We start from the raw sequence: 13,514 nt of genomic DNA on the forward strand, positions 1-13,514 counted from the left end.
GACATGACACAGCAGATGAAGCTCAGATTGAGTGGTCTATACCACAGCCCAGAACTGATAATTATACCGAGTCATAGCAGGGTCAGCACAGTGTAGGGGTATCATATCATAGAGGCCTGATAGCAGGAGATGGAATATTCACACTGTCGGTGTGAGTGGGTGTGTTATAAATATTTAATGGAGAAATACTGTGATGCCTGGTTTCAGCCTAGGGCTCTAATACATGCCACTTAAGGGATGAGTGCATATAGTCCTTTCATCATGTATACACACACACACACACACACACACACACACACACACACACACACACACACAGACACACAGACACACACAGACACACACAGACACACACACACACACACACACACACACACACACACACACACACACACACACACACACACACACACACACACACACACACACACACACACACACAGACACACACACAGACACACACAGACACACACACAGACACACACACAGACACTCTGACCTGGAATTCATTCCGCATTGTAGTCCCTTCTCACTCTAAATTAAGATCATTCACTGTGGATTGAGCACACTTTTTTTTCTTCTTAAAATCACAAGTCTTTCTATCTCGATCCCAGCCTCAAGCACACGGTGTTCATAATAATACAGACTTACTGTATGATACTGAATTTCTGAAGATACTGCTTTACTTTTCTTAAAACCTGCATGTCCTATTTCCTCAGTAAATCCACTTTTTAAAAAAAGAACAGGTCCTTTAATAGGCATTACAATTAACCGTCTGCATCAACCCATTTAGAAACCCATAATAAAGAAATAGGTCTGTCTCACATTAAAATATTTATCTTACAATTTCTCTTGAACTCTACTGTACAACAGTACTTTGCTAACCTTTGTCCTGGAGCCTCCCTAACCTACAGGTTTTGTTGTTCTTTAACACACCTATTATTTATCAGAAAATTAACAGTGGGTGTGTCACAGAAGGAACAAAATGTGCCAGGTACTTTAGGAACAGGTTTTCACACCATTGCCAACTGGCACTAATACATTTACTAATTTGACATACGTAGTTCATACATCTAAGAATGTATCTACAGCACTTTTTCCTTACAGTTCAAAGTTCTTGGTCCTTTTCAGTAATGATACAGAAATAAGAAACATAATTGAGATTAAAACAATTTTGAGAAGTTTTATTTTATTTAAAAATGTTCATGCTTCCTTGGTTTACCTAGTGTTCATGGCACATGTACATCTAGAGATTTACCAGCTCCAGTTGGACTCTATAACTAAAGAGTAGATGCCAACTCCATGTGGTCTTTGAGGACAACAACCTCCTCATCAATACAACATTTGTCGGACTGTATATCTACTGTATAATCCCACCCTCCTGCGTCACCCAAATGAGGATGGGTTCCCCTTAAAGGTTTCTTCCTTTACCATTAAGGGAGTTTTTCCTTGCCACAGTCACCTGACTCACCTCAGACTTGCTCATTGTGGATAAATACAAACACATTTAAATATATTTAATATTAATCTTGTTTATGTTCTGTAAAGCTACTTTGAGACAATGTCAATTGTTAAAAGTGCTATACAAATAAATTTAAATTGAATTGAATATATGATGAAGTGCAAACCCAACTATATTAGTTACTTTGGATCATCTAAGATCGAGTTGCAGAACTCTACTGTAGAAAGATTTTGTATTGCCTTCTCTTTATATTTTTACAGAGCACAGTTAGCAGTCTGTTTTGCTTTGATTGTCATCATTAATCAACACAAAATACACTGCCATGTTGTATTTTGTGTCATCTGTTCATTAGTGTGACAATCAATGCTAGACTTACTCAGCATAGTACTTGGAATCAGATTTTGGAATCAACACATTTTTATTACTTTGAATAAATGACTATGGTATCGGAACAATACCCAATACCTGCATACGTATCAACATATTCTTAGTTTTATCCAAAGCAACTTACTGTACAGTTGAGCTGAACAGAGCCTTGCCCCAGAGCAGTAAAAGCTTGACAATACCCTGATTTGAACACACAACCACACAGCAGTTCTGAGCCACTAACTACTGAGCCACCAAGTCCCTATTTAAAACCAGCAAAATTATAAGTTCATTCAAAATTTCAAACAACATTTCTTATTATGTCAACATTAAGACAACTAAGTTCCCTTAAGAAAATGCAAGAAGCAAGAAAAGTGAGTAAATAAGATTGGTGCTAAGTGTAAAAATGATCATTGCTAGTTACTTGGAGCTGTTATTGCAATGAGATGGACTAGTTTATCAGTTGTCCTGGAATGGAAGTGTGCTACTCTGTTCCCCCTGCAGGAACACAAGTACACAGTTAGTCAAGGTGTTAGAGCACAGCACAGAGAGGTACACAGCTAATGTTCTCATTATGGCATGCTGGGTGCACAGCGAAACAAATCACCTTATTTGCAGGGCGCCTCCCCAGCACCTCACACACACACCCTGACACAAAGCAGAAGAGGTAATACTAAAAATAATCTACCAGTAAGCATTTAAGAGCTGTATACAAAGCCTTGAACTGTGTAGCAATTCGGTTTGAGAAAACTAGTTGGCAAAAATGCTCATTGCCTGGAGTCACAGGTTACGTTTTCGACAAATAAACAGTTACTGAGTGTTAAATGTGAGTTTCTGTAAGAGTTTCATGAGTTTCACCTTTGAACTTCTCAAGCACTGTAATGAGAAAGTCATTTCATATAGGCCACAACTTTAGGAATATTTACCCCACAGCAATGCTACTCCTACAAACTCTACAGAATAATGAAAGCAATGTAGTGGGTTAAATTTGGGCACTTATACAAAGTGTGAGAGCGCAAACAACTTTTGATAGCTACTGACAGGCTAGCAGTACAAAAATTGGCAGCTGCTGAACCAGTACTTGAAGACATCAATCAAATAATGAGATTTCCATCAACTGAGGAAATAACTGTAAAATTTTACCTCATACTGAAGCATTGCAGTGTGTTTTTACTAACAAATTCTGTCTAGATTTGTTCATTTTAAAAGCCTCCAGCTGTGGCAGTTATTACCCCTGTCTTCCTATGATTCCTTCCAATCATCCCCTGCTAATTAGTCAATAAATAGCCAATCTGGAATATCAAGAGAACTGTATGGAAGTGCACCTTCCCCATGTGTATGTGAGAGTGGAAAAGAGCAAGATTTTTGGGGACAGTGAACTGAGCTCTTTAAAATGGTCTGTGCAGCCAGTTAGACAGCACAGGATGCGTTAAGCAGTGTTGTGGTGATAAGCAAAAACATTACTGGAAAATGCTGCTGCAGGTGCGTTGTGTGAGTATGACAGCACTGACTGATGACTGAGTCTGCCATACACCCTTGACTTGCGGCTAGCAAACAATGCCTGTAGGGGCTGCAGAGGGTTCATTATCACGCAGATCCCCCACTCCCCAGTCCCAAAAAAAAAAAAACCAAAAAAAAAAAAACACACACACCATGCTGAGGACAGCGCAGCAGTCTTACCCCTTCCCGAAGGCACCTCATTAACACAGTGTAGGCGGCAGCAGGAACGACCCACAATCCTCCTGGGTGCTCTTTCTTTTCCTCCTGCAGGGAAGAAAGAGAGAGAGTAAGATGGGAAATAAAGAGAGAGAGAGAGAGAGAGAGAGAGAGAGAGAGAGAGAGAGAGAGAGAGAGAGAGAGAGAGATGAGGGTGGGGGGTTGGTAAATAGCGACTCATTTCATTGTGGGAACAATTAAATGTGGTGTAAAGCAGCAGCCATCATAATTAGGTGAAATAAACCAACTTCATAGACAACTCTATTGCCAGCTCTGGTGGAAGTAAGAGAAGCAGTGTAGATGCAAATGCTTGAAAAATGGAGTGTGTCAATTAGCAAGAAAAAGAAGCATAAACCACTCTAGACCAAGAAGATTCCAAAACACTGTCAACTTTGGCTGGAAAAACACTGAGAGTCTATAAACATAACCTGAATGCAAAAGTGGCATTATCATCTCATCCAAGGACTATTTTTTACAGCAAACTGCACATATTGTTAAAGTGTCAAAATGTATCTCCATAACTGCCTCAGTGATCATTAAAGGCCTTAAAAACTCTTCGGCAAAAATACAAATTTCTTACATAAAATTAGCAGATAGGATTATTAATAGAGACACACTCCATTTATTATTAATAGTAATAATACAACAAAGCTGGTGTAATGTCAACTTCTTGCTAGTTTGGTTTGCTGTAAACCAGATGTTTTTGTCCTCACTTAGGTCTGAAACTTCACGTGTTATATCCACCGTCCCCATAATGTAAAGCTAATACAGAAATTATGTTTTTCTAACTGAGTTTTAGATTAGAAATCCTGTTAATTAGCAATCTCCAGTCACTCAGATTTAACCTAAATCAGCTACTATATACAAATACTAATTAAAAAAATTGTTCTTATTTTTTACACTGAGACTGTTTTGTTCATATTAACAACTGATTGAGCTGATAGGAACAATTAATAGAATCTGTAAAATGTATAACGAAACTAACTGAAGCAGAAATTCACTAAATGTATTGTGGCATGTTGGATTTCTATTTAATCCACTCACCATCTTGTCTTGACTTAGTGCCAAAATAAAAAGGTTTCTGATATTTTTGACATACATTTTATGCAGTTTCCACTATAACAAATGTTTAAATCACCATATTGACTATAATTATTTTTATACACCTATTCTTGCTTACTCACATACATAAGTCTAGAATAGGATTCACTTTCTATACACTGGCAACTTACACTTGTTCACTTGTCATTCAAGTCCTGTTCTCTGACATATGAATGTCTAAATCTTTGAATTCTTTACACATTAAATGTCAGAAATTGATCTAAATTTTAGATTACTATATTCTGTATTGACAGAGACAATCCTAAACAGTTATATATGTTCTGTTAAAATGTCTGTGATGACAGCATTTCTTTCACACGACTTTGAATGATAAGTTTCACCTTTGTCAGAACCAGACTTTAAAATGAACTCTACCTGTATTTAGCAAATCAGATAATAATCACACAACGTGGTTGAAATCTTGACTTGTCTGACTTGTCAGAAGGTGTTTATTATTTTTGTATAGAAGATGTCCCACATCATTAAATCTAACCGTAAACCATTAAATTGTTGATGTGTCATACTTTAATAACTTAAACAGTGTAATTGTTGGCAAAAGTTTGTTTTTGGGGAAAAAAAAAGAAAAACAGAATAACACTGTGATGCCACACTGTGATGACATACAAAAATAATGCACTAAGGTGGTACGTCATGTGGATATTTTTCATGTAAACATGTCTGCTTCATGTGCTACTTCCTACATATTTCAGTGTATATATTTCTTTTAAACATAGTATAAAATGTTGTGTGAAGGATTTTCACAGGTCACCCCAAGACAAAAAAGGCACTGTAGCACTGTGAGAATGTGAGAAGCTGATTTGTTTTGATTCTGCGGTTCTAGTTCAAGTACTAAGCATACAGTATTCAAAATCCTATTTCAGGAAATGAACTCTTACATTCTGGTTCTATGAAACAACTTGGATCTCAATGATGTGCGGTCCTTTTTAAAATATTATATGGTTTTGTTAATCATACTGCATATCCCAACATGATATATATCTATATAGATCCATTCAAGTAAACCAAGACTTGCCAACTACAAAATTCCCTGCCCACCATCCATCACATGCCCTTGTACAAATGCCCCACCCACCATCCATCACATGCCCTTGTACAAATGCCCCACCCACCATCCATCACATGCCCTTGTACAAATGCCCCACCCACCATCCATCACATGCCCTTGTACAAATGCCCTGCCCACCATCCATCAGAACTTATGGATGAGAGTTTGTGATGTTCAATTAACTTATAAAAGCCTCGCCTGTTGATATTCAAACCAATCTCCCCAATTTAATGAAGGGATGGAGAGAACAAAGAAAAAAGAAAAAATCTTTTAACTAGAACAAGGGCAGTTAAGTACCCAAGCCTCTGAGGTCTCTAAGCCAATAATGTCAATAAAGGCTGTGTGTGAGCTGTACTTTATGTCCTCAACAAACAGCAGAGCTAAGGAATGGAAAAATACAGCACAAATAAATCTTATATAACAGATTATTCCTTCTCCCATACATTAGTCTCTCATCTGCATCTGCTGCACTTACACTGTCTAGAAACCTACAACACTCTTATAGAAACAAAACAAACATTTATTTCATACATGCTTGTTTCATGCAACAACTCCAAACTCCAGGTTGCATCATTTACAGAAACTATAGATTATGAAACATAGAAAAAATAAGTTGTCTTTTTTCTCTGAGAGCCTGTATAATGCTCTCCAAAGGAATCAGTTGGTTTTCTTGAAGAGGAATGAATGTATTATCATTTATCATTTCAGACATTTAGTATTACAGTGTTTGCAAAAATGCTGTTGACCAAGCCGTTACACATATTACAACCTTAATTGAGATGGATTCAAATGTATACTGTATATATATCTATATTAATATGTTACTATACTTTTCACTGAAGCTATACATGACTGAAAACTGAGTGTGCTAAAGAGCTATAAGTAGAAAGGACTTCAGCCCTATATTCAGTATCTGTAAGAGGCTAATATCAGAAGAAATTGCTGGACTAGATACTAAAGGCAAAAAATAAATCTGATCTTATTCTCTAACAAATCTAGGCTGAAATATGTGATGTAACATAACATAATATAAAGCGACAAAGTAGGTCACACAATAATAACCGTAGCCATCTAAGTTACCATAACAACAGCAGGTTTGTAGTAATACAGCATTTAACTGTATATATTTTTTCTTAATAGTGGTTATTTAAATTTAGAAATGTTTGTTAGTTTGAGTGTTTGGTCCTTTTAAATAACAATTTTAGTTGAAGTGTTTCAATTAGTTTAAAAAAAACAAAAAAAACAAAAAAACAGATTTATGCCAGCCATTATTCAAGGTTTCTGTATTGTGTACATCAGAAAAAGAAAAATTGGCATTGTACCATCTAGAAATGAGTAAACCAGCATGTTTGACTGAATAGGTGTTATAAGGGTTTGTTTCTGTATTTCCTGAACACCATTTTTGACTACTTTTACCTGAGTAGCAATGAGGTACATGAGCTCTCCTAGTGGTGGCAGAAGGCACTGCTTCAGCTTTCTGTTCCTGAAGTTCTCACGTAGAAGCTCGGTGAACATGGCCACTGCCTGTGGAATAAAAAGACTAGTAACTAACTCATGTATATGAGGCTACATTTCTCTAAATTAAGAGCTTGTGAGATCGATATGAAAATACATTTTGCCATTTAAAAAAAATATATACCTGCAAATAACATTGCCTAACCTGCCTACAGCCACACTTTACATGAAAATTATCCTTCCTCTCTCACTCTCGCTCTCTCTCAGCCCTCACAGCAGGATGCTATGCTAATAGAGCCTCCATACTAATGTGCCTGTAATGACTTTGCACAGAGAAGATGCTGGTGACCGGGTTTGATGAGCCTTAACCATGAAAGGCAAGTGTTGATGATTGCATGCTACACACAATTTAAAGAGTGCAGTGGGTGCAGGCTGAATAAGGCTAGGCTGTGTTAATCAACACTGCTGGACTCTTTCTGCTTCCCATCTGTGTATAGAAAACTGGCTCACCCAATGTTGGACTGAACTCTGTGACTGATAGTAGTAGACCTTGTGAGTAGGTAAAGGGTAGGACCTTAAGAGTTTATTCCTCAAACCTATTTGGAAATAAGATCTAAAGCAAATTTTATAATTTGCTGTACTCAGAATTATGAATGTGTGTAGCCATGTACACAGATGTGTATAAGTGTTTAAATAATACATACATGTATAAGTGAAGATATGCACAACATAGCAAAAATGAACAAAATAAAATAAAAATAAAAGTCACGAGTAGAGATTACTAATCAAAGTGGCATAGTGTCAGGTGTGTTAAGGAAGACTCTAGTAGTCTCTACTTTGTCGACATTTTCCTACCGTATTAATTCACATCTCTTGATCTTCTCCACACGGCTATCCAATTTTTTATGTTGCACTAGTTCTGGTTTGGATCTCGTTCCAACCCCAGTTGTACAGAATACATTTCCCTACTCAACCAAATTAGCATTTATTTAACACAAAGCAGCACAGACACTTGACACATAGCTGAGATTTCAGAAGTGTGCATGTCAGCTACACTGTGAGCCAAATTTACCCACAAACCTTATCTCTGTATCTTAATGTAAATATGTTTATGTGCATCATCTAAGAAAAATAAACCAGCCTTTATTCTTATTCCAGGTTAGCTTGAAACAGTGTCTCTACTCTCTGCAGAACTAGATGAGCTGATCTGAATAACCTTTTAAAAAACACTTTAGAAACATTATATATTTCTCTTGTGTTGACATGCGGAGTATTTTGTTCAGAGACATATCTGAAGCGCAATCAGAAAGATGTTTGCATGTTTGTGTGGGTGTTGACTTATAAAGCTATGCAGATTTAAGATTTTAAGGGTTTTTCATAAACAGATCTGAACCTGGCATGTGAAATAAGGACTATCTATTTGTATTACTAATATGTGAATTTAAGGCAGTTCAAGATACAAATACAGTATAGACAAAATCGTTTTTGAAGGCCACTGTGATGAAGATAGGTTGTTCTAATTTCTCCAGCTACACTTACTCAAATCTCAACTCAATACCATTGTAACCTTGATGGTTGCTGATTACTCTTCAATAGTACAATGAAATATTTACTCCCTCAGGCAGCAGTGGCTGTAAAAAGGCAAAGCCTTCACACAAACAAATTATAGATTTTTAGGCTGAATCCTGAGCCTTATTCCAAATAAGCGAGGAACATGAAAATCACACTCAGATTCTTTAAAATATCCTCCTACGTACAACTTTATGCATCTTTTTGTGATGTATACAACCATCCAGTGCAATATTCAATAGCCATTCCCCAAAAACAGTGGGGTCCAACTGTCTAAATTCAAAAGTATAAAAAAGCTTCCATTTTGCATTCTTTTCTCATTTAATACAAACGGCTTCATTACGAATTATATTTTCAGCAATAACTTGAATGAAATTTTATATTGGAAATATTACACATATTTCATTAATATTTAGTATGTTTATTATTTCGATAATATACACGTGAGCTTCAAGTTTGTGTAAAACCTGATGATCCATGTTAGATCAAATCCACTCAGTGGAAGGGATAAGACTCTGACTTTCTGTAAAAAAAAATTGAGATGGTCAATTTACTATTTAAATCCTGACCTAAAAATAGTGTAGAATCCTGAAGGAATTAAACATTTCTTTCCACTGTTTATAATTTTCAAAATTTCTCTTTAAATTAAAAAAAAAAAAAAAAAATCCTAGATTTGTAATATGATCTTAGGTTTTGGACCGTACCGTATGTGCAAATTGTCTCCTTATGTTGTTGTCTTATATGTTGTCTCAATATGTCGTTATATCATGCAGTTGATGTTAGATGTAGAGGAAGCCTACACTAGAAGCAGAATGTCATAGTCTGTGTTTTGAAAACACACACACTATTCATACATACGCACATTTCTGACTACTTTTAACCATTGCTAAAGCTAGAAGGTCAAGAACAATGCTGTCAGTCTAATATGAGAGGTGATAAGCATTGAGGTGATAAGGTAGAATATAGATAGTAGCACTAATGAGGGCTGTATTCATAATGAGAGGTGTTTCATTTACCACTTCATTAGACTAGTGCTAAAATGTACATGAAGACCACAGACATTCCAGAGACAACAGTAACACATACCACTGACAGAAAGAGATGAAGAAAGAGAAACTAATAGGCAATATAACCTCTTATACCCATGATTCTGTAATTTCCTCTCAACACAAGGCAGCCAGTATGATGTCTATTTATAGAGGCTTTTATCATTGCCATGACAACAACCTAAAGCAAAGTTTCTTTCAGCTGTTGCTTTCTGTCCAAGGCTCAGCTAACATAAACCTATAATGACAGACAGAGAATTAGCATCCACTTTATATTAGAGTGAAGTACACACCCGACATCATAATTATTTCTACCATCAATTGATCGCACACATGAACGCTGTTCCTAAAACTGTTCTCAGACTAGTTTCTGCCAAACCAAAAGGAACTGGACAGTGTACAAGGAAATATCCAAAACTGGTGGCACTTTCTCACTGCAAACAAAGAGAAACCAAGCGAAAAAATAGGCATGACAGAAGCAGTCCGCTCTGACGCTGGACCCCCGTAGAGACACTGCACACGTCTCTAGCTTCTCAGCACCAGCTCCTCGTGCCTAAAATGGCGGGTGGTCAGAGTCAGCAATGGTAAGAGCAAAGAGAGTGTTGAAATGTGTGAGTGTGTGTCTGCTGCTCACTGCTAAATCCTAAGCCTTGCTAGAATGTTTGTGCCAGCCATTTTGTGGTGCAGTCCCCATGAACTGTTCAGGAACAAAAAGGCTAGCATGTCAGTACAGGAACCCATGTTAAACCCATGTGAACTCAGGATTAACACTGAAGCCATCCTATTTGACATCGATTACAGCACCGTCTTTGATATCATAAACCACAAAGCTTTTGATGGTTTGTTGACGTCATTTGTAAGCATGTCTGTGCAGGAGGTATGTCCTCGGTGCACTCTGGAATAGTCCGTGCCATAGTAAATTCACCTTTGGTATCAATTTATCAGATTTCTATGTGCTCTAATATCATAGTTATAAGAAAATAACTTATTTTTTTTCTAATGTTTTCTGGAATATAGTGTTTGGAAGGAGCATGCCAAAGAGGTGCTACACTGACACCTGCTGGTGATTCTTTCAGTTCACCACAGGGATCCAAGCACATGTGACCTGGCATCAGAGTAGATCATGATGATGAACAGCTACAATAATCTTGCTCTACAATATACAAGCCAGACACATCATTAACCCAATTATCTGTCTCTCCTAGAAAACTCCCCAAAATATCAAATTCCAAATCAGTATTAACACACCTTATTCAAGTACACTTTATTAGTAGGTGAGCAAGGTACCTAGTTCTGCTGTGATGCAGTACTAGTATTCTCTCCCACACACCATATTTATTATACAATTTTAGTTCGATAAACGAATTTCCTGTCATTCATTTATAAAATGGATATACAACAAATGCTAACATTCTCTTGCTGTAATATAATAATGTGGAAGAAGGGATGTTGAATGTCAAACAGAAATAGCAGATCAGTTGTAGTTTTTAAAAATCCAAGGCACATAACCCAACTCCGAGAACGAAAAAAAACCAACACAGCAATTCACGGCAATAAGGAAATACCTGTGAAGCAGTTTTTAAGACTGCATAAGTGCTGTGTGGCATAATTGGTGTAAGCAGAAGAATACTTCATGATCAAGACTGAATACCTGTATGTAGTGTCTGAAACTAAAATCTGTGTACAATCAAACAAACTCACTTCTATGACAGGAACATCCTCACTGAGCTCTGTGCTATGACAAGCCAGCAGACCGATGACTCTCATCACTTTGGTCTTCCTGAAGGACACATTTTTAAAATTGATAATCAATTGATAAATTCATAGTCAGCAATGCAAGTGTCTAAATACCATATTACATTGTGGCAAAAAAAAAATACAGCTCACATACAGCTTTCATAATGAAACTGAATGTTTTATGCAAGATGCAAAGCTGTTGCTTGGTTACAAGACTAATTTAGGACATGTCCAGAGTGTCACATGACTGGTAGCATCCAACATTATACACTGAATCCCACTATACTGTCCCACTGAACTGGTCAATAAAATGTAGTGAAGTGCTGCAAAACCAATATGCAGCACAAACCTAACTGTGTGATAGAAAAAATAAACGTATCAGGAGAGATTGCTGCTGCTTTCATGGCATCATACTCACATATCCCAGTTAGGGGCCTGCCGCAGTTGCTGGATCAACACCGGAAACTGAGAGAGAGAGAGAGAGAGAGAGAGAGAGAGAGAGAGAGAGAGAGAGAGAGAGAGATGGGGAGGCTAGCTTTGAGTATGATTGATTGACAATTATTTATGAAGCCTATATGCCTTTTGTTTTTATGTGGAATTGATTGTGATTTATGTGATTGTAGCCTTCAGTCTGGGTAAAATGGGAGGCAAACATAAGTTTCCCTCTTGCTGCTGTAGGTGGCCACCTGGTGGCCAAAGACGGAATTGATCTAATCACAAACTGAATTTTTATTATTATTATTTTTTTTTTGTAATCTGATTTTCAAAACAGTTACAAAGCTATTTATAGATAATGCCTGGGGTATTCCCAAAGTATGTAAAGAGGAAGCATATGTTAAGTTTAAAAGGAAAATAGCAAGCAACGTCAACTAATAGTCTATTGTTCTACTTCCCTGAAGACATACCAACATCTTCAGTTGGAGGTTTTTTATTGCAATACATTTTAGTAAACACCTGACACTATTACAGTTTATTCAGTTAGGGTTTATGTTACTTTAAATTAGCATGAGTATAATAATTCTGCTAATCTGTAACTCTACTCTCCTTCACAGATTTGAATCAACAGCGGTTTAACATACTAAAAGCCTTATACAGTATAATGTGCCAAAGGGACTGCAGAAAATATCTGATGAACCTTTCCCACAAAAACAGCCAAGCTCAACTAAATCTCAACTAAAACCAATTCAAGTATAATAATTCCATAATACCAAGAGGTATGTTGCATTGCAAAAAAAATCACATCATCAAGAACACCAAAGCCACAGTGCTGCATGGTTGTGGCAGCATTGAGCTTCATGCTTCACTTTAACAATAAAGGAGGGAATCATAAATGGCAACAAATACCAGTCAGGTTTAGTGCACAACCTTCAAGTATCTGCCAGTAAGCTGAAGATGAAAAGGAATTTCAATTTTCAGCACGACAATGACCCAAAGCATGCATCTGGATCAACAGAGGAATGTCTTAAACAGAAGATTATCAAATGTTTGTGAATGACCTAACCAGAGCCAAGACATGAGACTAACAACAAAAACCTGTATGGTGACTCAAAGTGAGCAATGCACAGAAGATACCCTTATAATTCAATTGCTATGTTTTTTTGCAAGAAAAACTGGGAAAATATTGCTGCCAAACTGACTCTTCTCCAAAATGTGCACATTCTTATGTAACTAGATTATTGCTATTATATAGCTAATGTCTTCTTTTCATTAACACAGTTTCTGATTGTCTTTAACTTCATTTCTATACGTTGTATAAGGTGGAAAACATGATTTATCTTGGTTTATTGTTTTACATCCCGAAAACCTGTCAATTTTGCAGGGATGTGTTGACTTCCTTTGTATTCATGCAATGTTTATTTTTTCTGTATCAGAAATTCATTGTATCGTCATACTACCATATTGGATTGAATTATAATTTGTCATTTATCATGTAAAAATTACAGTGTCCTATGTTCTACATGGCTACTTATAATATGATTAATATTAATGTGTATTG

General features: G+C 36.7%; 1 protein-coding gene across 4 annotated transcripts in view; it reads right to left on the bottom strand.

Moving 5' to 3' along the window:
- Positions 1-13,514, bottom strand: part of ulk4 (unc-51 like kinase 4) — an 84,802-nt gene that overhangs the window by 63,559 nt on the left and 7,729 nt on the right. For all 4 annotated transcript variants that reach the window (XM_027149679.2, XM_047810772.1, XM_027149680.2 and 1 more), the window contains 4 exons: positions 11,937-11,983; positions 11,483-11,561; positions 7,128-7,235; positions 3,509-3,592 (listed from right to left, as the gene is read on the bottom strand). In XM_027149679.2, the coding sequence (XP_027005480.2) occupies positions 3,509-3,592; positions 7,128-7,235; positions 11,483-11,561; positions 11,937-11,983 (318 nt within the window). The remainder of the gene's footprint in view (positions 1-3,508; positions 3,593-7,127; positions 7,236-11,482; positions 11,562-11,936; positions 11,984-13,514) is intronic.

The sequence above is a fragment of the Tachysurus fulvidraco genome, chromosome 3 (assembly GCF_022655615.1).
Source record: "Tachysurus fulvidraco isolate hzauxx_2018 chromosome 3, HZAU_PFXX_2.0, whole genome shotgun sequence".
Classification (NCBI taxonomy): Eukaryota; Metazoa; Chordata; class Actinopteri; order Siluriformes; family Bagridae; genus Tachysurus; species Tachysurus fulvidraco.